The following is a 27,624-nucleotide window of genomic DNA, read 5'->3' on the forward strand; positions in this document are numbered from 1 at the left end:
CCTCTACACTTAGATGAGTAATAATGGTCTCATCAAGACTCAGAATGCTCCAGCCTTGAGTTGGGCACACCTTATACACTCTTTCTCTGCCTTGGTCTGGAAGAAAAGCCAATGAGTGAATCTAAATTTGCAGTTATTTGGCCCATATGAAGGGAGTTCCAGCTGGTTTAGAACAGCTCTTCGGTTCTGTTGCTCTGTTCATTGGAGCACAGATCCATAATCTGTCTCATTTACTTTTATCTTTACCCAGATCCTCCTTATCAGTTTAATTTTACTGCCATTGTAGTCAACAAGAACAGCCTTGGCTCCTGCTGGAATTTAGCCAGGCCATAATAATTTCTAGCTAGGTGTCATTGTAATACTTCAAATGGGGATGATCTGTAGTGTGTGAGAACTCACCAGTACTTTTCTTGCAGCTACACCAACAAAGCTGATTGCAGAGTCTAACACTCCATTGCCAAGAACACCGAGCACACAGCAGGATTTATCCATGCACAGGCTCAGTCAACCTACTGCTCTTCAGGTAACTTCACACCGAGTCATCAAAATAAGCAGACGGTGTAAAGCATGTGCCACATATGCAGCTTAGCAATTCAAAACGACTTACACAAAAGCCATGGCATTAGAAGAAACCTAAAATTTAAAGGAGCCAAACTGATAAATAAAGTTGTTTTGGTTTGTTTTTAACCTAGGTTTCTTTGCTTTCTCAGCCTCCATGTGAGCTTCTCCCACAGCAGCTGCTGCCTCAAGCAACTCTGCAAAATCAGCCTGCAACTCTGGCACAGGTTGGTTGGGGATCTGGAAGTGGAATAGGTCACTTGCTTATCTCCTGGTATTTTCTGGGTTTGGAGCTTTTACGCTAAATCTCCAAATTTGGCTAAAATCTCCAAATCTACCAGCTCTCAAATGCTTAAAATACTGTGGAAAAGTAATCTGAGCTGTAAATGTGTGTGTTTAAACATATATCTGCATACAGGTATTCAGAGCAGAAGCCCAGGTACACACAGGTTCAGGTGCACACACACATCTATTTCACAGGAGAACAACAAACAGATGTAGAAAGAGTTTTCAATTTTGCTTCTACAGAATCACGTTCCATCAAAATCAAAGTCACAATGAGAATTAAAACCAAAACCTAACAAAGACACCCAGTCCTCCTAAAAGCACCTTTGTTTCACTATGCTGATGTGGAACTAACCAGCAGCAAAGGACACACCAGTTCAACAAAACCCATTTTGTGAGTGTGCCATTAATGGTCAGGATACTGCTGGAGACAAATTCCTTCAGTGAAATCTATCAGCCCGTACCCCAAAGGTGGGTGATGGCCAAAAAGCCACCTTAGTGTTCCATTTGCAGTAGATCTTGAAGGAGGAAATTTGAGTATCGTGTTCCCATCACATTGTTTCTATCCTCTGGTCATGCTGTGATGATACACCTCATTATCCTCTGAATTTAGAAATGACAGAGTATTCCTAGACCTAGGCTGCTTGTACCATTAGTACCCTGTACTCCTTCACAAGATCCCAGGGCTTCTTCCTGTAGCATATAAAACATCCAAAGGCCTAAGGATCTCTGCTTTAAAGTAACAAATTCTCATTTATCTTCTATGTTTAATATTCTTTTCACGACTCCACACCAGCATGCAGCAAAGAAAAAGCATATCAATTATCTGCTCTGAGCATTCATTTTCTTTTACAGATATTTCTTTCTGTTATTCATTAATGCACTTCCAAACATCAATTAGTTTATTTATTATAAACCCGCACGTGTTTTGTTTGACATTTTTCTACCTCCCTTTCTTCTCTATCAAAGCTCTTTGTGAAGAGATATTTTCCAGTCGTTTATTGAGAGCCTTGCTGCCTTGCCCTTTCCCAGTAAAACGCTCTTACTGGCACACTAACTCCATTTCTTTTCCACCACATCAGAGCACCGTCCAGTCACACAGACACTGGTTAAGCCTCTTCGGGCCAGTTAAACCTCTGTGAAAGGAGAAGGGCTGACTGGAGTCTGAACGCATAGCCAGCCCTCTGGCAGCCCTCTTCTCAAACGGCAGCAGAACCACAGCAATGCTCCTGGCGAAGCTCCAGATGGAGCTCGATGTGGAGCAGGGAAATAACGCCAGGACGCTGCAGCCCAGGTTGCTGATGCTCACACTCCACAGTGATACTCCTGGGAAAAGTACCAAATCTCCACACACTTGGGTGATTTTCATAAACTGTTATGAAATTTATGAACCTATTCTGTACTTCCTACCTTAAAATAATAAACATGTCAGCCTACAGCAAGATAATCCATTACTTAAAAGACAAGGTGCCTGCAGCACTAAGCGAGACAGGGACGAAATCCAGGTACGCATGCTTCCCCCCACGAACACTTCCTTGGTTTCCTGGTTGAACGTTTCACGGCAGTTTAGTGGCAGAACACAAGCTCGTGCTTTTAGAAATAGCATGACCAGGCGCCCCACTGCCAGCCCAGAGCAGGAGCTGCACAGGCTGCTCCCCGCTGCCTTTCTGCCGCTCGCCCTCAGCTGATGGTGACCGATGGCAGGGGCTGAAAGGCAGAGTGCCGAGCCTGGCCACGCTGATGGGCGTCCTCGCAGCTAATGTTCATCTACGGGGCAGCAGCAGAGAGGAAGGACATTTTAAGCAGCCACAACCACGTCTGCAGCAAGCAGCTAGCTGCCGCCTCAGGCACCATCTGCTTGAACTTTGATTAGTTTTATTTCAAGCAAAGGCTGTGATGGTTCTGTCTCCGCCAAAATGCAATTTTAGCTTCTGCCGTGTTTGTCTGAATGAACAGACAGCACAGTACTAGATGTCGCCTGAATGTAAATGGTTTACTTTAAACCAAGTGCTCCCTATTAGAATATTTGTTTGTTTGCCTTCCTCATTGTAATAAATTAAAATCCCCTACAACACAGCGGTTGTTGATGACTGAATAATAATTAGCACTAATAATCCATTTGGGATTGCGCAGGTGTTATTCAGAAGACAGAAAGAATGAACAAGTTGTTCGGTGAGCTGCAAAACTAATGAAACCCATTTTCCCAGGGGCTGCGCCTTGCAAGGCCGGTGCATGGACCCAGCCTTTCCCGCAAGAGGAAAGGCTTTGCTCAGCTAAAGCTTTCCTGAAATTATAGCACCCTGCTAATTTTGAGACACTCACAACTTTGTTGCATGTCTCTAGCATTGGCCAGAAGGATTCAAAGTTGGAAGGCAGGTGGAAAAGAAAGGTTTAAAAGAAACTACAGAGCTAAAAAATAAATAGGGTCTCTCTTCTTTACTTCTTTTTTCTATTGTCATGGAACTTGCAGGAACAGGATGTTTTTGGTGTGGCCATCTTTTTGTTCATCACATTTGAAGTGAAGGACCATCCTGACAGATACAGGGGCCGTAAGTCTCCTCCCCTGGCTGCAGCCCCCTCATCACCTAGAGAGAGAGGGAGTGAACCTGGTACCCTGGGATGGCACCCAGTGAAAAGAAACGCCCCTCTGCAGACACAGTTCAGCTGGCCTCTTTCAGATGTCCATGCTGGTGGAGTCATGACCCACTCCAGTGAAGTGGCCAGTCATGAAGTGCCAGTCCCACTCCCTGGGCTGTACAGCCTGTCTGGACCATCAGCACCTGTGCACCAAGCCTGTCCCTACCAGAACATCTGCCGACATGATCCCAAAAGCATCACTTTATTATTTAATTGTTTTAAGAAACCAGACTAAAATTACTGCTGGGTTGTTTCTTTTTTTGTCTGCATTAACAAACCTGGATTAAACTGCTCAATTATAGATAGATATCTCACTGGTGAAGTCTTCCATGCTTGACTGTATCTGGAAAGCCGGCACTTTTCTATGTATAGCTTCTCTAGGGATCCTACAGATGTTTGTAAATACCTAAGTAAGATGAAAAGCAACTTCATCTGATGCCAGTGACAGAGTTAAAGCAGTGCTTTCTGTGTAACATTTTGAGTTAAGCTCTTTTAATTTATTATACAATTACAGATTTCTCCCCTAATTAGTAAAGCAGTTAATGATCTTGAGATAAATACTCACTGGTGAAGGTCAATTGCTGTTAGCGTCTCATTGTACAAAAACAATAGAAGCTCTGTAATCACAGGGGTCACGGCTAGAGTTATCAACAAATTTGGAGGTTAGAGTGGGAAAGGGAAAAAAGGAAAAGAGAAAGTTCCTTGTCTTCTTCCATAATGGCTTTCACTCTAGTATACCAGCTAATTGTTGTTCTTAACTGTATTAATACAAAAGGCACATGAAAAAGAGAACAAAAAGACAGTACTGGATGAATATGCTAAATATAAGAAGGTGCTGAAAAAAATTAAGGAATAATAATTTAAAATGTGCCCTTGCATGCAACTCTGCAAAGCAAATTCAAATTCAAAACTAAGACCTGGAAATGGATTTTGTTTCTTATTGAAGTATAAAATGCTTATAAAATTATCTGTTATAAAATTCCTTACATTTATTAATTGAAGAAATTTGGATTCCTTTTCCGAATTGTCTTCAAGGTGTTCACACATTAATGAAAAGTTTGCCATCCACAAGCCTGGCAGCTAAAATTAAACTTTCGGCTACAATTGGTTTTAATTCTTTTCTGATAAGGACCCTTGTTGAAGTCTTAAGAGTAATCCTCACTAACAGAGTTCATATACAGAGAATTAAGTTGCAAGACTTGTCTTCTTAAAAAGTTCTTTTGTACAGACCCAAGTTAAGGCAGGAATTAGCTGCATCTCACCTAAGCAAGCCGTTGCTGCATAGCGTCATCCCACTCCTAAAATCAGGGTACCTGGGACTCTTCAGAAACGTGGAGTCAGACTACAAGAAGCAGCACCAGACACCCCTTTGAGTCACATGTCCTGGTACCCAAACATCAGAGGTTTCCACTTGTCCATTCCTTGGGTTAACACTTTAGCCATGGACTAGAAAGAGAGAGACCCTGCTCTGACTTCTCCCCTGTAACACCAACCAGATGTAACACAAACTGCCCTTCAAGAGCTTTGACATAATTTTTCTGCTCTGGGGGAGGACGCGGGTTGCAGATGACAGGGCTGCTGTCTGAAGGCACATGTGCCACGAGTCACAGCACCAGAGGCCAAGTGCTGACGTTAACTCCGCTTGTGCAGACGGAGCAAGCTGTGCATACTCACAGATACCTGCCACCCAGGTGAGCTCTGAGGTCCTCTGCCAGCAGCAGCCACACATGCCACCCTTAGCAGCCCTAAGCAGGGTTGGCCAAGAAACTCCCCTCCACCTTGCCACCACTCTTTGTGCAGTGACATCCCAGATTATGCAGGAAAGCCTCCCTCCACCTGAAAAATAATAATTAAAAAAAAACCACTGAAGTTCTCATACTTTCTCACCTAAAGGCCATTTACTTGGAGATTTCAGCTTTGCTAGAGGGAATGTGAAGGTACTTTAACTGGTTGAAACCAAAGTGGTTAGCTGATCCAAATCTGACCTGTCACATTTAGATTTCTCTAAGTAACCAGAAATTTCACTTAACTGTACAGTGTTGCCAGCACCAGAGAGCTCCTTAATTCCCTTCCTGTTACCATTCTTGCTTTCCCATTAAAAAGCAGAAGTGGTGTAAGCCAGTGCACCTCCATGGAGCAGGAAGGCGCCAGCAGCGTGCATCGGTTCACCCACCAGCACAGAGCCACTGGAACAGACAGGAGAATGGGGCACCGTTTTCAAGTCACAGCAGAATTGTTATTTTTCATTTGCCTGGACACTCACAGCATCACATTTTCAGAGAGGTCTTGGATGCCTTGATTACAGAAAAGCTTACAGATGTTTTGAAGTGTTCTTTTTTTCCAAAGACTGTTTTTTACTTTTGGAATATAAGCTCATGCAAAGCAAGTATTCCAAAGCCTATTAAAGGAATAATTAACTTTGGTGGACTTTGAATCATACCCAAATAAAAAATGCCAAATAAAACTAGGAATTTATTGCTGTGTTAGTCTGCTCCACACTTCTTGAATGATTCCACTTTGTGCCAGGTTACTGCTACTGGAGGTTGCATTTTCTTCTTGACCCTGATTACTGATCTCCATTTTATATTACTATTTAGAATAGCCTTTCTCCCACTGAGCTGAGCTACTCATTTTACATCACGCATAAAAATAACTCAATGAGTATTCCTTGTAGTTTGACTACTACTCATCTGTAGAAACCTAGAAAATGTTTACTGTGGTCAGCTGCTGTGTGATGCTATAGTAAGTCATCCCCAGAATAAGCCACTGCAGCACTGCCATTTCTATGCAGAAAATAGGAAAGCATTAGTAAAACACATCTAGAATATACAGTTACGCCACACTAAGGGCTCCAAACTACAGACTAATAAAAACCATGCACTCATTTGCCATCCAATTAAGATGCTCTTGATATTTTAAAGTAGCATACTCTCAAAAACAGTCCTTCTGATAATTCCCTAACAGAACAGGGTCAGTTGTAAGCAGATCGCTATAACTGAGGCAATTTAATATATGTGTGTAAAATTGAAAATAGACAAGATTTATCTCTGCTGAGATGTTAGTATATTGCAAACGTCTTTTATTCCTTTGGCTGTGCTTTACAGTCAAGAAACCAATAACTTCTTACAGAACTGTTCTACTGAGGCCTGTTTGTATTATAATGACTCATTTTTACCTCTTTTTTTCTTTTTTTTTCCAGTTCTCAGCACAGTTCAGCATGTTCCAGACCATCAAGGACCAGCTAGAGCAGCGGACCCGGATCCTGCAGGCCAACATCCGCTGGCAGCAGGAGGAGCTACAGAAGATACAGGAGCAGCTCTGCCTGGTCCAGGACTCCAGCGTACAGGTGTGTAACTGCTGGGAGGGGCAGAGCAAAGCATCTTCTCTCACGTGGCCATCAATAGTGTTGGCAACTTAAAATTAGCTCCAGAGTCTAGGAAATCTGGACATGTGGAAACCAGCTCATCTGAATAAGGATGTTACCCTCTGAAAGCCTCTGGAGTAACCTATGTCAAGAAAGATTGAAGAGCCCTCTGGAAGAAGAGAAGGAAGAAATACCTCAAAGTAGGCATTTCTTCTATATATTTATCCATATCTATTATATTTCTTATACATGTTATCTTCTCCTCTTGTTGGGAGAAGCAGAAGAATTTGGGTCATTTACAGTAGCATTTTAATACTTTTATCTACTTAGTCTTCAGACTGAGCAGTTGTAGTAGAAAAATGTTCAAGTTTGCACTTGCCAATGATTATTCTCTACAGTTCATTAACTTCCATCCAGTCACCGCTTGCTTCGCGTTGGCATCCCTCGTGCTCAGTATCCTGTCCGTCCAGCTCCCCTTCAGCCAGCAGCCCTCCTTCAGGCAGTGCTCATCTCTTTCATTCGCTCCCTGTTTTCCTGACCCTACCCCAGCCCAGATACAGAGCACAAGAGATTAATTTCCCTGCCATGTTAAAAAAACCCCAACCTTTGCTGATGTGCATTTGTTCACACCTAAGAGGTGTCTGAATTTGTTCATCACTGGACCAGCTTAAGCCTTTAGGGCGAAGCTGACTGCGCCTGCTGTTCATCTGCCTTTGGTACCTCCTACACAGACCTAGAATTTACTAAGTACAGTATCTGCTTTTAATTCACCAAGTACAGTATTTGCTTTGTGCTACCCCTTATGTCTACCAAACCTCTGAAAAAATAGCAAGTGCAGTTCAGCGCGTCGCAGGTTTCACTTAATGACAAATGGACATACCATCCGGTTTTATGGAAGTTCGCTGAACTCGGGGTGATTACTGCTATGATCCTTATAATTTAACTGCAAGTGCCAGGTTAAATGACCCTTGCTAGAAATGTTACATTGGGGACCCACTGTGATTACTGTACTAACAAGGTTTTTTTAGAAGACAAGTTCCGTCACAGAAACAAATGTCTTAGAGAACATCCTAAGCACAGGGTGAAAACCTGGGATCTGCTGAAGTCAACGGGAATTTTGCTCCCAGCTTCCACAGAAACAGGCTCTCACCCATCATCAGCACCTGTGAAATGCAGTTTCACATATTAAAACAAATTGGGATTGTATGTTTAGGCAATTAAGGGATCAGTGAAGCCAAATTAGAAACTGCCATCTAAGTTGCTGCATGTGCACCGCTGTAAAACAGCACAGCAATGGTGGGTCCCAAAACCAGGACTCTGTTCCTGGTGCCATATAAGCATAGAAGTAGACCAGGTTTAATTTCAGTGCATTTCTTCTGTTGGTTCTGCACTGACTTTGATTAATGGGAAAGGAAATTCTCACTGCAATTAACTGGCCTTCAGTTCAGAATCATGTCATGTGTCTTAAAGCTATTGTTATTATGAATATCAAGAGACGTGATATTCTCACTTCCTCTCTTTTTAATTGGGTGAAAACCATTACTCTCTCCTGGTGAAGTCTTCAATAGTCACATACACTCACTGTTTTGTTTTGTTTTTTTCATAATTCAGGCAAAGATAGAAGATCAGAGCACATACTTATATGCAGGAAACAGATTTTATTTTTATATAGCTGTCTTCCCTGTGCACTAGGGTGCATTTAATAACCCAAAGATCATGGGACAGATTCTCAAGTATGCTTACGGGGCCTCAAGCAGACAGAAGAGGAGGCCCAGAGGGTAAATGGTGGGTAGTTCTGTACTGCCCACCCCATACCAATTTGTAGCTCTGAGTTACACCATTTGGGTGATATCCTCCCCCCTGAAGACTGTACCAGATTAGACCAAGTATTTTCAGATGTTTACAACTTCCATGGTGTCAGTACTGGCCATTTCCCAGCTTAACGCAGATGCAGAACTGAGAGTCGGGGGGATGGAGGGTAGCTTGGAAGCACAGGGGCTGCATAGCTGCCTGAAGGGGCAGTGCTGGATGGGGAGGGCCATCCTCTGCAGTTTGGGTGCCTTTTGGTCTCCACAGAGCAATCAAACAAGGTGTTGAGATGCGAGCGGTCACACTGACTTATGGCCAGGGTCTTTCCCTTCTCCCACTTTCGCTTGGTTTAAAAAAACCCAAAACACAAAGAAATTACAGTGCTGCTGCAGGGGTACAGTGAGACCAGGAATTAGCTTTGTCTTATTTGCTTAGGGACAGCTTAAAAGAAAGCCTCACACTTTTGCATGCAGCACTTTTGTGACTCAGAAGCAGTAAGGAGTAAACTGTTAAATCAGATAATCCAACCACATGCTTTGCCGCACAGATTTCATCATTCAGGGAGCTGGATGCCTGCAGACATTGATCTGTGTCTATTATCAGAGCTACAAAGCACAGTAGCAAACAGGCGCACATTACTATCAAGCATATTTCTGGTCTCTCTAATATTCCGCGTAGAAGAGCTGTAAGCATAGGGGAGTGCCGTAGGCTGTCTGAAAAGGGGGAAGTGTTCTCTGGTTTTCCCTCATTAGCAGATTTATTAGCATACCTTCCCCACTGGTTTGCTTCCTTCTACAGAAGTGTATAGGTAGCTCTGTGGAGAGTTAAGCCCGATTTCCATTTCCTTCAGACATCTTCAAAACTGCAGTACGGCAGTCCACCAAGAACACTTTCCTAACCAGCCAGATGTTGAGCACGGTAGTCTGTATCAGAAACTATTTCCAAGCGCCTTGTGGGATGAAAGATGAAACTAGCAGGAGGGCTGTGGGCCCTGAACAAAAGTGTTCAAAACCCCATTAAATCCCCGTTACTGCTTTCCCTGACAAACAAAAGTATGAAGGACAAGAGCAGCAAGAGTAACCTCAGAAGTCTGAAGGATGCTGTGCCTGCTCCAGATTTGAACAGTCTAGCTAATGAATTGTGGACAGGGAGGAAGGCAGAAGGGCTGAGCCTCACCAGCCTGCAAGAACTACAAACAAGACCAGCCACCCATCATTTGCAAATCAGGCTCCTTTCGAAGTCAGTGAATCTCAGCTTCCCAGTGCTGTGCTCCTCATCTTTATGTATTTTACAGAAAGAGAGAGTCTTGATGTCTGTAATGACGAGCCCGAAGGCTATAATCCCCCGATTATCCAAAGGACAGGTAGAGTCAAAGAGACATTTTCCCCATGATGTCTTGCCAGCGTGATTCATCCATTAGCTGTAGGGACCCTCTGTCTTGGAATGAGGGGGCAGCAGTGTCAGATGGGCCCTCCCCTCCCTCAGTACTTTGTTGCATATGTTAGCAAGCTGGCCAATTAAAAAATATTTGTAAGATGCTTCACTGACCTCGCAGTCCGCAAAATCAGCCACAAGACATGTCATTACCAGCAATGCAGTTAGGGAGCTGCTAATTTCTCTACTTGGATTTGCTCAGACTGGGAAAGATTGCATTCTCTATTAAGGGGTTTCTGTTGTTATTTAAAGCTGCCATATTTCAGTGTTTCAGGGGAATTCAGACAGGACTATCACAAAAGAGGCACACTATGAAAAAACCACTAGTAAGTTTTGTAAAATGAAGCATGTTCTTGCTTTTAGGCTTAACTAGCAGGTAGAAATTCCACGCTTCGATCCTCTCTCAGGTTAATTCTTGTTTTGATGAGGCATCTTGAGTACTCCAGTTCTGCGGGGACAGGGGTTAAATGGCACCATCGCTTCCTACCTTGAGCTTGTTTTTTCCAGGACATTTATGTTCAGACAGTAAAAATGCTGCTTTGGCCATTATAATGCGACAGAGGGTCCATAGGTATGAAATACTCAGAGCCCTCTCAGCATACGAACACATGAACAAATGAAATTGATTTACTGGGATAAACTTATTTGTAAATTGGTTGCAGTGTTAGCTGCCAACCATTAACTGTGCACATTCCTACCCAGTGGCACACTCTAGTAATCACGAAGTAGGTTACTCTGCTTTCTTTCAAGGATAAGCTCTTTGGCCTTCATCTGGAAGTGAGGCATGCACACAGGCAGGTCCCTGCAAAGTCACTGGTTCGCTGCAAGTTCAGACCCTGCCTGGCATTCACATTGATAGATGTTAACTTCGCATTGGATGAACTTAGTATTTCTCCAGTGCCATGCACGATGCACAGGGAGGACACTCCAGATAATCCTCCTAAAAGTCTTAACTTGCAGTGATCTGGCCAGTACCAGTGGGATCACACTCCCCACCACATTTTTGAAATACTCTATTTGCTTTACCTGTTCTGAATTTTATATCAAATGCTCTATTTCAAATTTTATATCATTGGCGACCAGTTTCATTGCTAATTGAGTTCATTTACTAAATGTGTCCAAAGCTTAGCTTCTATATACAGAAAATAAACAAGAATATGAATTTTCCTAATTTCTGTCTTTGATTTATTTAGAATAAGACCTATTTACTTGGCAGAAGTTGTAAGACCATCTGTCTTTCTGATATGTAATGGCTTCAAACTCAATGAGCAGTGTTTTTAAAAGAAAACACTCGGAGCTAGTTTCAGACTTAGTGCAAGCAGCCCCAGCTCTGTTCCTTGACCCATTTATTTCTATCACACATCTTTGAGATGTGATTAGCCTACAGCACCTGAAACAAGCTGTTGCTTTAGGTGCATTAACATTTTCCCTAACTGCCCCCCTCTCCCAGCTGATTAATGTAAGCTTTGCCTGTACCTTTTTTCTGAGTAAAATCTTGGAACACATAGATTCATTAAAAAGTTATAATATTTAAATAAAAATCATGTTTTAAAAGCTAGATAAGTAAGTACAAACATGATGGATCAACCCGTACTTATGCAAAGTACTGTGCCAGTCCTTTGGAGAAAGGTATGGGTTTCTTCCAAGAAAAATTAGAGGGGACATGATAGTTCAGGGAATTGTTAATATAGCAATAAGCTGCAGAAAGGTGTACTAATTACAGGGTGTCCCTCCAACGTACTGCTAGGCATGAGACTGATGGATGAATAATGAAAAGAGTAATTGTGATTCTGATTTCATTTAAACCCTAAGTAGCTCCACTTAATGGAGTTCCACACATGTAGCAGTGGTGTGGAATCAGAATCAGATCCAAAAATGCCTTCAACTACACAGGACGCATGCCTCTCTATAGTCCTCGGTGGCAAGAAGCTATGTTCAAAATATTGTAAAGATAGCTTGTAGCATTAATAATTCATAGTTTTAAAAGATGCCTTTTTCTTCTGTACAGCTATAATAAAAGAAATAACCTCTAGAAAAGCCAAAATTCCCAAGCCCTACAACTTTTAAAGAAGAAAGACTCATCTTGCAAGGCAAGAATGGAGTATATCATTTACAGAAACACTAACAGAGGAGCCGCTAGCACTTCTGCACAAGTCAAATGCATGGCACAGTTAGGAAGAACACCAGGTGACAGTTACCTGATGGGAAATCAGATAAATGACAGTGACTGTCTGTTTACACATCATCTCAATGATAAGGACACAGCCATTCAACACGGAGAGCTCTGGCCTGACTGTGGCCTCATTAAAAACATTCAACAACCCAATTTCCAGAGACAAATTCAAAAGCAGCCCTGTCTGAAAGGAAAGACTGATTTTGTTGAAAGCAGAAATGAAAGAACTGAAAGGACATGGAGTTACTCTCTTCTTTCTGGTCAGAATGCCCCAGAACACAGTGCATGTACAGGGAACTGCTCTTACAAGGGCTGTGCCTGCTCCATAGAGAGAGGACTTGTACCTTCAGGACATATTTCACGAGTAATGAGTGCACTTGCAGAACAAGAAATCAAGAAACTAGAGACAGCAGAACTGTTCATGTAGGAAAGATAGGTGATTTCCAACTAACAGTAAATGCACAGCTAATCCAGAAACATGATAACTTTAGTTTAGAATATATCTTTGGATTGAATTCTTTCACGTTCATTATCCAAGACAGCTGGGCTATGTAAATAAATCCTCCCCCCTTCTTTTCCAGATGTTCCTACAGCAGCCGACAGTGTCCCTGAGCTTCAGCAATACTCAGCAGCCAGAGCCACAACAGCTACAGCAGAGGTCAGGGGCCATTTCTCAGCAGCAGCTTGTCCCCAGTCCTCAACTTCAAGGGCAAATTGCATCTTCGCAAACAGCGAACCAGCAAGCACTGAGAGAAGCAAGTGTGATAGCGAGCCAGGTAACCATTTCTTTGCATAGAGACACATTTATATGGAAAGAAGACACTGAGCTGTTATTAAGCAAGCAAGTAAAATTATGTCAGTCCTGGAAGTGTGCCTTTGCCTTTCCTTCCCTATTCTCCTATACAAGGGCAGTCTACATAAAGGGTCTCCCTGCAGCATTTACTTCACCTTAAATCCCTGTTTTAAGACCTCGGCCAGGAGGGACACCTGAGCAGCTGTTTCAGCTTGAAAACTGAGCAGGGGAGCATGCAGAAGGTGTGCATGACTTACTGTTCTTCAGTTGACTTGAAAGAAACCTGACTGACCAGACTGGAAACTAGCAGTAGTGGTGCCGGCAGCGTGACCTCTCAAAATAAGCTTTACCCCTGCTTGCTCCCTGAACCCAGTTGGGTGCCACCAACGTAACGGAGCTGCTCTGCTGTAGTGGCACGTGGGTGGGATATGTCGAGATTTGTGTAAGACCCCCGAGCGGTGTGCCTGACAGATTACTGCTCCAGGAAATAAAAGTTTAGCTGCAGTTAGTAGTTACTGAGATCTCTGAAAGCTAGCTAGCAGGTTTGGCATGGTATTTTTTTATGTTTTTTTTGTCTTATTGCTGGTTTCTCAGCATTTCCACTGTTTGCTTTTCCACCCACCTGTTGTAACTCCCTTCCTAGAGAACTTAGCTCCTATTTCTGCTACCTGATGCTGCAGCAAACATAGCCTATTATCTTCAGACCCCTCAGCGGTACCTTTTAACCTCCTACATACCTGTATTACAATGACTCTATTAGACTAAAAAGTGCATTCGTATTATAAATAGAAAAAAACCCCACACCACTATTTTCCTTTAATAAGGTTTATTCCCATCATTGGGCTTTTACGGCGGTGCTCCTCACGCCTAAGCTTGCTTGTGTCTTCACGGGGTGTCGTGTGCCTGCTCAGCTGCTTGCCGGCACGACCGGGCGGCTTCGCTCTCGCAGCGCTCCGGTCCCCGCAGTTTCGGGCGCGGGGCAGCCGGGGGGGACAAGCCGCTGCCGGCGGGGGGTCGCTGTCCCCTCCCCTGCCCTGCCCGCAGCCGGGTGAGCGCACCGCCGGGCACTAACGGCGGCCGCGCCCCCGCCGCGCTGTCACGGCCCGTGCCCGCAGGCCTTCCCCACGCGGCGGCGGCGGCCGTGCTGCAGTCCCGCTCTCTCCCCTTCTCTTCCAGGCCCCGAAGGCGGCGAGGAGCGCGGAGCTGGCGCCGGGCGGCGGCCGCCCCCCCCCGCGGCGCGCCCCCGCCGTTCGCCGCAGCCCCCGCCAGCGGCGGCACCGCGGCGCCCCCTGCCGGCCCGCCGCGGGGCGGCACGCCCGGCCCGCCCGCCGCCGGCTGCAGCCACGACCAGCAGCTCAGGTAGGGCGCGACCCGGCCCGGCCCCGGCTGTAGCGCACGAGGGCCCCGGCGGCGCCCGGCCGGGGTTCGGCTGCGCTGTCACGGCCGCCGCGCCGCCTCCGGCCCCCGAGCCCCGGCGCGGCGGGATGCTGCCGCTTTTCCTTCGCGGTGTCCGGCTCCCCTGGGTGGGCGGTGGGAGATCCACCTAGACGTGCGAACCGAAACAACTGCGTTCCGATACCCAGAAAGCTCAGGCACAAGCCACGGCCACCTGCAGCGGCAAAAGAAACTCCCGCCCCCCCTGTAACGCTAGCGGCCAGCCCCGCAGCCAGGCACTCCGCTGCCCCCGCCGCGCCCAGGGCGCGCCTGCCACCGCCAGGCCCACAGGTTCGATCCCCCGCCCAGCCTTGTGCCAGGCCTGCGAAACTCCTGTTATCCAAAGGTGGGATTTGCGCGGTCCTTCTGTTACAACAGTGTCACTTTCTTTTTTTTTTTCCCCCATGCACCAGGCTGTTGCTCAGCCAGCCTATTCAGCCTATGATGCCTGGGTCCTGTAATGCAAGACACCCTTCAGACCTCAGCATGGCCGGATCCCAGGCTAAGTATGTGCCTTCTCAAAGATAAAACATCAAAGATGCTTTTGAGGGGAAGTAGCCTTCTTTAGCAAGATAACGAAGTAGTTACAAATGTCGGGAACGTATTATAGTCCTGAGCCTGTCTTCCAGTGTCAGGGTCAGCTTGACCCTGCCTGGTCACATCAGGAAGGATGACAGGGAGAAATGCAACATGCCGGTGGCATTTTAATGAGCCGAAGCTGGGGGAATTTTTCTCCCTCACATGATGCTTGCTCCAGCGTGGGAACTGCTGACCTACCAAGGTAAATGTGAGAGAGAAAGTCAGCACTGGCCGGGTTGAAATGATTGGTGCTGGGAAAGCCCCTGCCCTCTGGCCAGCAAGATGCTGCTGTAACACCAGCAGAGCTGTGGCTAATCTACACCAGCAGAAATGAAAGAACCAACAGGCCCCTGCGCCTGAGTGCTCTCAGAAAAGCCGCTAAAGAAAGCACCTCAGTTGTTTGCCTCCTCAAAACTTGGGTGAAGAAAGCAGAAAACATCGGTCAGAATATGCCCTTTTTTCCTTTCTTGGCTGTTTTTTGTCACCGTACTTAATTGTGAACTGCTAAAATAATAGGCAACCGGTTGCACATCATTACTTTAAAAGTAATTCTGTACGTTACCTCAGAAATGCAGGTATTCAGTACTTCTTTCCCTAGACATCACTATTGCTGCTTAAGATTACCTTGAGTTAAATGTGTCGACTTTAAATACACAGCATTTTAGATCTGCTTTTAAGCGTCTAAATAAAAGAGGCCTGATTTGCAAAGACACATCTCCCGGTTCGTGTGGACTTCCTGACTCACAGGACCCTTTTTTAGGAGCTCACATCCTAGCACAAGTACCCAAATTGTCACATTTCTGACTAACCCCTAATGTTGAACAGCTGTTGAATGAACACACGCCACACTATGATCTCATCACCCATTACAGGATAAACAGAATTTGGCTGGGCTGGCAATAGCTCCGTTGTGGTTTTGCCCACAGCTTTTCACAAAAGAACACATATTTAAGTTTTGCTGTGCAAAAGCAGACCGGCAAAAGGAGCTGAGTATTTTGTTTCTGTCCCATCCCTCACTCCAGAGGACTTCTAGAGGCTTCTTCTGTTCCAACAGTGTGGCTCTCAGCAATGTGAACTGCTGACCATACTGGGCAATATGTATATGAGCAGCTTAAGAAGTCACCAACCTTCGCCATCTTTCTGCAAGAGATTACCACCCCCAGTCAGTTGCAGGGGGGCACAGGCAGCAGCAGAACAGGAGGCGTATTCACTTCTCTCTCGCTGCAGTTCAGAGCTCGGCGCACTAATACAAAATCAAAGGCCATTTGGTTTAATGAGCCTAGGATATGAATGCTGTGGCTGAAGAGAAGACATGCATAAACAAGAATCTTTAATGAATCAAAAATGTGGTCTGGATTTGGAGGTGAGATGTATTCTGCCCTCCACGTCTAGCTCATGCACAGAGTAAGGTAAAACAGTGCTGCAAACAGTGCCATCGCCCGTATTAGCAGGTCCCATGCATTGTAATTCTTTATTAGGAATTAATTATGAAGATGGGGGACTTCCATTCCTATCCTAAGAGAATCCCTTTGCTTCCAACTGTTTGTTCTTGATTGTTTTGCTTCTTTCTCCCACAGGTATTCTCAAACCCAACAAATGTTTCAAAATTTGGAAGTGCAGACTTCCAGCAGCAGCTCTCCAATTGTACTGATGGGACAAGCAGTGTTAAACCAAGGGTTTGCCACTACACCTCCTTCCCAGCCATCCTCTCTGCCACCTATGCAACTCCAGCACCAACAGCATCAGCAACAACGCTACCTGCAGGTAGGGTAAGACAAAGACGACGATGTATATAATGTACACACAGAGTAATAAGGTGAACGGGCTGTGCAAACAGGGCCCCAGGTTTCAGCAGGAGCCTGATCATGGCAGAAATGGCCATTTTAGAGCCACGGAAATGTGTGAGACACTGAGACAGTGATGTGTACCTTTCCAGTATAGCAAGGGAGCAGTGAGAACAGTCAGAATACTTAAAAGGAAATTACTAATTCTGTACATTGGAAACATAATCAGATTATCCTGGATATATTTGAAGTGTATTTCTAGATGGAGAAAATTGCTGCCTTAGGATTTATTCTGTACTCTTTAGTCAGTATAAAATTTGCTTAGTTTAAAAGTCAAAAGATGATTTTTAATTACCAGCATCGACATAAAATGAGATCTGGTTCAGATATCTGGATCCCCTCAGTAAATTAACGTATTTTCTCAGCTCCACAAGGCAAAGAAGATAAATTAGAGCACACTGCCTGGAAGAACCAGGTGATTTGAAGATGTAAAAATACTTATTTTTTGACCTAATTCAACACATGCTAAAGTAAAGGGGAAGGGGGGGAAATGAGGTGTCTCTATTAACTCAAGAGAAACTGAACTGAGCCTGTAAAACCCGACCACTGGCAACACTGAAAAAGTATCGTCAACCTCAAATGATTAAACTCTTGTTATTGAAACAAAATCCTTATCATAGCTGAGAATTAATGAAAAACTATGGCAGATACCATTCCGAATAAAAGCATCTGCAAAATTCACATCGACTTCACCACTGCGAGGTTACATCCTACTGTAAACTCCCAAAAAGGAAGGGCGAGAAGGGACAGCAAGAGGTACACTAGGTTCCCCTGTTTCCTTTCTGTTTCCTTTCTGTCATCCATCTGTGTAATTTCTGACATGTTCACCCACCCTGTTCCTAAAGAGTCTTTTCAGGATAACCTGCAGATCCTAAGCAGTGCATTCCTGTTAAAAAACCTTTCTCAATGCCTAATTGTAATGTTCTTTGTCCATTCCTTCTAGCATTAGGTAAGTTAACACCATGCCAGACAGCCCCAAAAACAAAAGCCAGCAAACGAATAGTATTTTTAAGCACCCGGTATATTGAGGACAAAGAGCTTTAACATGAAAGAATCGAACACCACGATGAATTTAATTTTATCTGTAGGTGCAAACACCAAGTTCTTTGCACAATGAGCAACCTGATTCTTTGCTCCTGCCATCTTACTCGCCACAGCAAGGAAATATGGGGTATCGTCAGACACAGCAGCAACAGCAGCAGCAGCAGCAACTAACATCAAGAAGAAGCAATAGCTTATCAGAATCATCAAATTTACCACAGCCACTGCGATAAGAGTCCCACCAGCACAATCAATGCACGATTAGCTTTAACCAATGGGCACATGGGGCAGAGGAGAATGACTTTGTACTTACTGTTTTGGCTTTTGCACAAGCATTTCTTTCAAAGCTCTATGACAGAAGTACGCCACAGAGTGCAGACTGCCACAGACAGCGCATTTATGGCATGCTAGATTCGGTTTGCACTGTCTCGTGAGCACAGTACGTACTGACAGAGCAAAATGAAAAGGAACACTACCCTGTGTAGTCTCCATCATCAATGGGTGCACGGGAGGAGGTGTTCAATCTTGGCATGTCACTCTGAAAGCTAGCTGGCAATTCCAAAAGACTGTCAACAGACTCATGAGGTACTTGGCCTTCACTGTTTCAGTTTTTCTTTTGTGTATGAAAAGCACTGCGTCAAAGGTCTATTGAGGAGAGAACAAGAGATTATTTTTATTATGATTATTGTTATTATTTTGCACAACTGCACAGAGGACAAAACTTAGGCACTTTCTGTAAAGAGAAGTTTGTTTCCTTATTCTTGTGGCCAAATTAGCACATCCAATGGAGGAGAAAGCCCAGTCATTGGAGAAGATGGTCTACAGCTCATAACCCTTGACTTAGAATCTGAAAAGTATTATGCAGCTTACCCTAACTGTTCTTCATTACTATAAAGCAAACAAACAAAACAAACCCCACAACTCATACTGGACTGTTTTCTATATGAATTGTGATTGCAAAGGACAACTCAAATTGTAAGCACAATCATGCAACTCTTCAATAGTACAACATGGATCCTTCGTCCACCTAAACTCACCCACTGCAAGTCTCTGAGAAATATGCACTGTGTTTTGGCCCACTGACTCGGGATGCTGCAGACTATTACATATCTCTTTCATTATAACATTTAAGATCGAATTTTCCTTTGGGGGGAAAAAAAAGAAATGCACTTTTCGCTTTTTTTGTATGTTTTCTGTTGATATGTTTCTAAGAAAGATTTTATGTAATTATTAAATAAAAAGTAGTGTATTGTACAGCTGTTGTAATAATGACCTATTTCTATATAAAATAAAATTATATGGAATTATGTGGAAATTATTTTGTATATGAAATATCAACTCATTTCACAAGTATAAAGATTGTGCTTGTGCTTTTTTGTGAGTGGATATTTTGTAATAAACTAATGAATTAGAAATGGTTTTGTGAAGGGAACTACTGTTTCATGCTATATACAACTCAAACTATTATTTTTTTCCATTTAATGATGGACACTTGTCTTTATTTGTAGAATAAAATAAAATAGCCAAAAGGCTTTATTGCAGGACTTGCACACATTTTCCTGTGGCTGTTCAACTATGTGATTCACTTCAGATTTTCAATATTAGCTGTAGACTCGCACCGTGTTTGGCACCCAGTTAGCAGAAACAAGGATTACCCTATGGGATCTTTGTCATGGCACATAAACAATCAGAATGATAGCTCAGGGAGTTACATTAGCTGCTAGCCAAGACAGCTTGTTTTAAGCTCCTTTAACACTTTAAAGACCTCAGGCAGCTCTGTACTTCCAACCAAACAGTTTTAGATTGGGACAAAAGAGATGGTTTAAAGAATGGTTTGACCCAGCACATACCAGGGCTTTGACCCATGTCCAGCTTCGGTGTTTTAAGACATTTTTGTCTTGAGTTTTGTGATACATCTCTGCTGGGATTGCTATGATGCCCACACTGTAGACAGTCTAGTTTCCACTTCGGCACCCTTGCTCTTTTTCACGTTAAATTCAGATTGACTACAGGATGGAGCAGCTAAGGTCTGTTTTCCCTCTGCTGACTCTGCTGCAGGAGCAGCAACCTCCAACACAGAATGAGGTGGGTAACTGAGCAATGTTTTGATTCACCGAAGCTAGATAGAAAGGGGATGGCCCTCAGGGCTGATTCCAGAGTGCAGACCATGCTGCCCTTCCTGCCCATCCGTACCAAGGATCACATCACCAGTGCCCATGCGCTCAGCTCTGGTTTCTATGCCATAGAGAAACAATGGAGATTAATTGGGCTGGGAGCTGGAAATGGTAAAAGTAAACTTTCTGAGAAATGAAAAAGGTTCATTTGCCCCAAGAGCTGAAAAAGCTAAAAATGTCCTCAAGAAAACCCACTGGCAAAATGATGCTGCTGCTTCCACAGCTAGCCTGGCTGGTAGCGCTGATCGGTGCACATGTATTTCAGCCCATACAATCCCTTTGTTTTATTTCATTGAAGGAAGATCAGGGAATCAAGTATCTGGTCTCTAAAGTGTTTACAGATCAGATCTGGCATCTAAGAAAAGCAATTTTACTGACTTTAGGTACCAGTGTGAGTCAGCCTGCTCACCTCTTTATATTCTTGTACTCAGTGAAGCAAGAGTGACCCCACCAGATGAAGATTAAAAACCTAAACCCTAAAGTACTTGCACTTAGTGTCTGAAGGAACCTCTCTCTTTCCATTGGCTACAGACAAACCTAAGTGAAGGCCAGCTGGCTAAGTTAGAGGCTAACTTCATAAATTCCACCCAATCCTGTAAGGACTTAACGCTGGGAAAGCGAAGGAGAAATTCATAGGCCAAAAAGTTCTTGGAGAGATGTAATAAAGGAACATGAGCACCTCAGAGGAAATACCTGCGGAAGCAGCACCTGATGGATTTCAACTACTACACTGGAAGTCACAGAAAGAGAAAATCCCTTTAAGGAATGGTTTTACTCTCAGGGATGGTTATAATACACCCACATCCCCTGATTGCCAGTATGTCCAAACCAAGCTCAGCCTGGAAACATTTTATCTTTCCAAAACCAGCAGTACTGTAACACTGTTAGCAAGGAGAAGCTGTAAATAGGGTAGGGTTGCCTTCTAATAAATCGGCGTATTATATTGCTTGGAAGGATACAGGGCGTTTACAAGAACAGATTTACATCATACCTAGTTTTTCATGCTTCGTCTCATTTCTTCCCTGTACACAGGCTGTGGTTCTGGATTAATGCACTTGTTCCCTGTTGCACACACAATGCAGCGCCAGCCCTGTCCATGGAGCTGGGCTGTTGTGCTAGCTCATCGTAGCCGAGATCTGGCGTGCTCCAGCACCATCACTCGGCTTGGATCACTTTTCCAGGCCGGTGGCTAGGCAGGGTGGTTAGTGCAGACTGCTGCCCTGCGCCGGGATGCCCTCTTTGTGCCTCAGAACAGGAGCCGCAGATCTGAACGGGGCCGTCTGCCCGCGACGAGCACAACCCCAAGCCGAGCTCCGCACTCCACGCACGGCCTCAGAGGAAGGCGTCTCCGCAGGGGGCAGCCGGGTCGGCACCCACCCGAGGATCGGTCAGTCCCTCACCCCTCTGCGAGCCCCGCCTCGGCGCTCCGGATCGGGCCCGCGCCAGGGCTGGGGAAAGCCGCCCCTCCCCCGCCGGCCAGCAGCCCCCCCCGCTCCCCCCGCTGCCGGCGCGCAGCCGCGCAAGGCCTCCGCGTCCGCGCGCATGCGCGCCCCCGCCCACCGGCGCCTCGCACCCCCCGGTGCGCGCCTCCGGCTGGCGCCGGCGCACTCGGCCCCCGCGCGCATCCCGGAAGGGCTCCCGGCTCCCACAGCCCCTTGCGCGCTCTTTTCCGGCCTGTGCCCGGGCAGGGTGAGTGGCCGACCGGGGGCTCAGCCTGCCGAATCCGCCCGCATCCGCCTTGTAGACGCCGCGGGGGGGGGGGGGGTCCTTGGCCTGGGCCGTCGTGGGGGGCGGCCCAGTGCGGGAGGCACCGGGTGGTACCTCTCGGCGGGTCCGCGTTTGGCGGGGCTGGGGCCCATCTCCCTGTCCCGTCCCCCCCCCCCCCCGCCCTTCGCCTCCAGGCCTGCGCAGAGCCGGGCAGGGCGCGGGTCCGGGGAGGGCTGCGGGTGTGAGGCAGTTAGGGCCTGCGCTGGGCCTTGGTAAAGGAGGAGGAAGCTGCAGGCCTCTGTCAGTCCCTGGAAAGAGCCTCTCTGGTACCGGCATCTCCTTTCCGGGACGGGCCGAGCAGCCCTCCTGGGTCGCCTTGAGGAATGAGAGGGCTTGCGTGTGCGGAATTCCTTGAGGGATGAGGGGGCAGGACGGGGTGGTCTTAGGGGCGCCAGGCGCTGGCCAGGAGCTCAGTGTTGATGGGAAGCGGCCGAAGAGTTTCAAATGTGATTCGTGCGCCTGTCAGGGAGATGGGAGTAAAGCATTTCTGATGCTGAAAAATTCCTGTGTAAAATCTGCAACTGGTGCGACCCCGGGGATGGATTAAGCTTAAATTTAAGTTTCTGAAAGTGGGACTTGGGTGGCTTGTAAGGGGGTGGGGGCGATGGGGGAGAAGGTGATGGGAGAAGAGTCTGAGGAAAGTTGGGCCGGCGTTTGATGTGTGCACGGGTGGTTTTCAGCGTTGCTCAGATGGCTCCTGCAAAGAAAGGTGGCGAGAAGAAGAAGGGACGCTCTGCCATCAATGAGGTGGTGACTAGGGAATATACCATCAACATCCACAAGCGGATCCATGGCGTGTAAGTCCCTTTTATCAGTGAAATTGGTATTATGTCAAGTGGAGTTTGGAAGCAGGCTTGGTAGGTTTTAAACGATTGAGAACGACCGTCCTTACTGACACCAATGCTAATGCATGATGTTTTAGTTGCTTGTGCCAAGTTGTGTCCCAGGGAAGCACCTCTGTGCTTGTGCAAACCTGTGCTTAGCATATGGTTTTGGAGAACAAGCATGTATCTTTTTTGGGGGGCGTTCCTGGACTTAATTTGAAGTTAAATCTGTTTATCTCTGTGCACAGGTCATCATTCTTTACCAAGCAAAGTTTAGCCCACTATAGAAAGTTTTAGAAATTAAGTAATTGTTGTAATCAAGCGATTGGCTCTGTGCTTATCAATAAATTGTGATGTGTAACTTGGGGTATGATTTGAGTTAATATTTGATGTGTGTACATGAGGATAACTTTTTACCTGACAAAATGTTGACCCTCGTACAACTTCATAGTAGCAAAGTGCTTGAGAGGACTTGTTGAGAAGCTGCATCTCCCTTTGATGCTCTTTGTATGCATATGGCTACAGTCATGGAAGAAAACCGTATCTGAATCAAAATAATTGGTGAAATTACTGAAGTTAACGTAGAATGGGAGAGAAATGAGAGTGGACTGTTGCAAAAATGTGGGTGAGAATGGGAGGCAGTGGTAAAGTGTTCTGGCCTTGCCCAGTTCATGTCAATTCAGTCTGGTTTTTTCATGCTGATGATCCTTCTGTCCACTTCTTTTTGGGTTATCCTCTTTTCATTTTGAACATGAAGTACTAGGGGTGAAATACTTTGTTTAATGCTTTTCTCATGTAATCGTTCAGCCACTCCTGATTGCTGTTGATATTTAGTGCTGGAAATATAACCCACTGGGGGACCTCGGATACTATTGACACTAGTCACATGTCATAGTGTGGGTGTTTTATATATATATATATATATATATATATATATATGGCAAAACACGGTGCAGCTGTAACTTCTATTGTAAATGGCTAGTCATGCAGAATCTGTTCATAATAAGCATAAGACAAGTGATCCTTGTAAAAAAACAAAAACGTTTCAATGGTGCTATTGGTGTAGTTCTGCTAATGTGAAGAAAGTAACCATCAAACACTGTTGCAGAAGCTATTAGAATAGCATCAAGTTTTTCTTCTGTTTATTTCATTACAGTTCTGTCAAGTTGGTATTACTATCGCACTGCTTTTCTCATAGGCCTTTTATTCAGAATATCTATGAAACCTCATGATCTTTTCAGTAATATTGCATTGAGTTTTAATGTCAACATGTTTGAGTAAGACTTAAGATCTGGGATATCTTGTGGTTGCAAAATTCTACTGAAATTATTCTATTTAACTGTATGAGGTTTCTGTTAGACATACACATTAAGGTTAGCAGTTACCTACCAGAATAAGGGTCTAGTCATTCTATGATGCAGCTATTGAACTACTGTTGAACGCAGTTCTTTGGATTGTATGTTTAGAGACCGTCAGTGGTTGAATGCTGCAACAGGTGTCCAATGCTGACAGTTTTCTGAAGTTAAAGAAATGGCTCTTCTGTTTGTCCTAGGGGCTTCAAGAAACGAGCACCACGTGCTCTCAAAGAGATCCGTAAATTTGCGATGAAGGAAATGGGTACTCCTGATGTTCGTATTGACACCAGATTGAACAAAGCAGTCTGGGCTAAAGGAATAAGGTAGGTTTCTGCAACTTTCCTTATTGGGTGAGGAAGAACCTTGTAACTCTGTATGTGGAGGTAACAGGCCTTGGAGGGGTAGAAAAATCTATATACTTCTTGCAGCTTTTGCATTTTCTTTGCAAATGCTTCCTTTCTTAGGAATGTGTATGCCAAGCTAATCTTTGTCAGCTCCTTCAGCATATTTGTGGCAAAGGTTGGTAAACTGTGGATATGAGAGAACTTCCTTCTGCCTCTAATGAGAATAAATTCAAGGAAAAAAGGAAGGCAGGTTTGGCAGGAGAGAAAGCATTGGGGTATTGTAATACTGTAGTACCCCAGTCCCTATTGCAGCAGATGTTTTTTAGAAGCATGGTGATACCTACAGTCCAAGGCTAGGTACCTGGGGTTTAGGTTTTGAAGCATGCTGAATTGATGTATGCTACACAAGGAAATAATGAGGTGTGTTTTAAGTAGGGCCATTAATCTTGTCTTGAAAATACAAATGATTAGTAGTTCAGGGGCCAGAAAATTAGAACGTCTGTTAAATCACTGCTGCAGAGGCAGCTGATTTGGCATTTGACATGCATGAAGATGGTCCAAAAGGACTCCTGCGAGGAGTGGGACCTCTTAAACTATAATAAAACATGAACTAGTAGGAATTAATAACTGTGAGTGATACACTGCATACATGTGAACCCTTGTTTTAAACCACGTCTTATAGGCTAGACTTAGAAATCTAATTCCTAGGACTTAAAATCTTTTACCTGGATTTGTGTGCTTAGACCGACCCTTCCTTCAAAAACACAAGTGGAGAGATGGGACTGAGTTACTGGGTCTTCCAGGCCAGGGGTTCTTTGTCCTTCCTGATGAGCTGTTCCAGTTCATATGCTGGCACCTGGCTCAATTGCTGCTTCTTCATTGCATAACTTTAGAGCTTAGCAGTGAGGCTACTACTAACCAAGACGCAAAGTAAAGTATCGTCCTCTGCAGGATCAAGAGAGGCTAGAATCACTGTGTCAGCTAGTATGATAGTGATCTAAATGAAGTAGCGAAAAATGCTTTTGACTTGTTTCAAGAAGAGGATAAATCAAAGCAAGTTCTTATGTCTTAATTACTGTATCAATCAGATTTAGTAAGTACGCTCTTGAGAACATAAAGCAAGGAGGAAGTTCCTTCATATATTCTGGGGAGCAAAGTACTCTGAGTAAGGGTTTCCCAAAATCCTGAGTTCATTTGAGGTGGGAGGTTATTTGAAAAATGGTGTGGACAAATAATTTTGTGCTTTCCCTCAGCAACATATTTTAGGCAGTATTAGGGGAGGACGCTAAGCTTTGACTTGCCTATTACAAACAAAATCATCTAAGTAATGTAGTTGTGGTTTTCATGGGCTTCAGAGGTAAAAATGCTGATCAGTTATATGCCCATAAGATCTTGGTTCCAGTCTAATGCTTACTAGAATTTCCACAACTTCTAGTATACAGATTGGCCAGTATTCTGACTCGACAGAGGCCTCAGGCTTTCAGAACAGATTGTTGGGGGGTTTCTCCTCACTATTTTCTATTCCAGTAAAAAATGCTTGTTAGTAAGAGCTGCTTGCTGATCATATTCACACTGTGCTTCATTATCATCTTCATAGTTTTAATTTCTGGATCAGTAGTGAACTGATGATGCACTTCTGACTTTATGCTCCTGCTGGATTATGGATTAATCTTATTCAAGGCTCAGTGAAATATTACCTGCTTACTTTAACAAAACAACAAAACAAACCAAAAAGCTCCTCTAAGGCAAACAGTACAACCTCTAAGGTACAGGAGTTCACTTTTGTTACGATGCTGAGATAGAAACAGAATTGACTCATCATGACTTCGCACAAATGGGCAAAGTTTAAGAATTTGAGGGGGCTACTAATCATGAAGTAAATTACTTTTATTTTCTGTAAATTAGCAGGTTTTAATACATATTTTACTGAAAATTAATCTGTCATCTTCATTCTAGGAATGTTCCTTACCGTATCCGTGTGCGTTTGTCCAGAAAGCGCAATGAGGATGAAGATTCACCAAACAAGCTGTACACGCTGGTTACCTATGTACCAGTCACAACATTCAAAGGTAAGGTTGCATGCCGTCTCTCTTCATGCTATGTTTTTCTGAACAAGTAGCAAAGTGGGGCAGCTCTTCCTGCAACGAAAAATTAGATGACAAGCGTGCTGAAGGGGTCAAACTGCTGGCTTAAACTAGCTCTGCTGTAGAGAACAGGGCTGCTAGCTTGCCTGATTATTCTGTATATACTTTTGAATGCTATAGTCATGTAAATCTTGAGAGAATAAAAATCACTGACCGTAGTTGTTAGGGTAGTTTTCAGGTTTGTTTTCCCATATAAAGTACGTCCCCTGATATCAAAAGCTCAAGCAGGTTGAGCCTTTTCTGCTTGTCATCTGAGAAGTGTCTTATTTGTGGAATGGATTTAACATTTGGTGAAATACTTGCCAATATAGTTTGCTCATCCAGAAGTAGATCAGCAAACTAGGTTTGAAACTGTAGTGTGCTTTCTTGTGAAGACTTGCATGTACATAAGGGAATTATCCTAGCAATAGGTGGTGATAAAATTTCTTGTTTTGCAGGTCTACAGACAGTCAATGTGGATGAAAATTAAGCAGATTTTAATTACAATAAAAGGATAAAAAGAAAGTTTATTCCTAAGTTCTTGTTTTTATTGTCCAGTCTCTTAAATCTGTCACCCATGAAGCATTGAGTTGAACAGGTGACAACATCTTAAAGTATCTTGCTTCCTCTGGGCTTGTACGTAGTGGTTTAATTTTCTTAATTAAAGATACTGTAGATTTCTGTTACATGTGGTTGGAATAAGGAGGAGATGTGGGTGGCAAAGTCTTAGTGGTTTGGGTTTGTTCCTATGGGAATAAATGGCCACTACACAGGTATTTTAGATTAAGGCCAAGTTTGTTTAAAAAAACAAAACAACAACCAACCACAACTCAACCCCTAAAACTGTTAGATCAATACTTTGTTTATGTAACCTTGTGGATAAAGTAAACTCCCTGTATTTGGTCCCCCACTGGTTTCCTAGGCAGAATCAGCAGGCTACTCCCAAGCAGGTCTTTCCACTACACTGAAACATAGGGTGTTGATCAGTGAATTAGTCGTGAGCACGCTACCTCAGGGAATTTGTTTAATGAAGTAGAGAATGAAGGCACTTGCCTTCCATAAATCAATAAATACTGTCAATGCAAG

General features: G+C 44.3%; 2 protein-coding genes across 3 annotated transcripts in view; both read left to right on the top strand.

Moving 5' to 3' along the window:
• The window catches only part of NPAS2 (neuronal PAS domain protein 2), a 107,868-nt gene extending 88,376 nt beyond the window's left edge, over positions 1 to 19,492 (top strand). Inside the window, exons 14-22 of one of the 2 annotated variants that reach the window (XM_055802737.1) lie at positions 417 to 523; positions 711 to 785; positions 6,680 to 6,826; positions 12,842 to 13,036; positions 14,230 to 14,288; positions 14,323 to 14,412; positions 14,901 to 14,993; positions 16,644 to 16,830; positions 17,999 to 19,492. In XM_055802737.1, coding sequence (XP_055658712.1) covers positions 417 to 523; positions 711 to 785; positions 6,680 to 6,826; positions 12,842 to 13,036; positions 14,230 to 14,288; positions 14,323 to 14,412; positions 14,901 to 14,993; positions 16,644 to 16,830; positions 17,999 to 18,184 — 1,139 coding nt within the window. In that variant the 3' untranslated portion in view covers positions 18,185 to 19,492. Of the gene's footprint in view, positions 1 to 416; positions 524 to 710; positions 786 to 6,679; positions 6,827 to 12,841; positions 13,037 to 14,229; positions 14,413 to 14,900; positions 14,994 to 16,643; positions 16,831 to 17,853 lie in introns of both variants that reach the window. The other variant, XR_008746988.1, reaches the window with a different exon arrangement.
• Positions 19,493 to 21,678: 2,186 nt separating this feature from the next.
• RPL31 (ribosomal protein L31) lies at positions 21,679 to 27,068 on the top strand. Its single transcript, XM_055801819.1, has 5 exons — positions 21,679 to 21,814; positions 22,573 to 22,689; positions 24,269 to 24,394; positions 26,372 to 26,484; positions 26,997 to 27,068. The coding sequence occupies exons 2-5, from the start codon at positions 22,583 to 22,585 to the stop codon at positions 27,026 to 27,028; spliced, it is 378 nt and encodes a 125-aa protein (XP_055657794.1). The 5' UTR covers positions 21,679 to 21,814; positions 22,573 to 22,582; the 3' UTR covers positions 27,029 to 27,068.
• Positions 27,069 to 27,624: the final 556 nt, after the last annotated feature.

This window comes from Falco peregrinus, chromosome 4 (genome assembly GCF_023634155.1).
Source record: "Falco peregrinus isolate bFalPer1 chromosome 4, bFalPer1.pri, whole genome shotgun sequence".
Taxonomy (NCBI): Eukaryota; Metazoa; Chordata; class Aves; order Falconiformes; family Falconidae; genus Falco; species Falco peregrinus.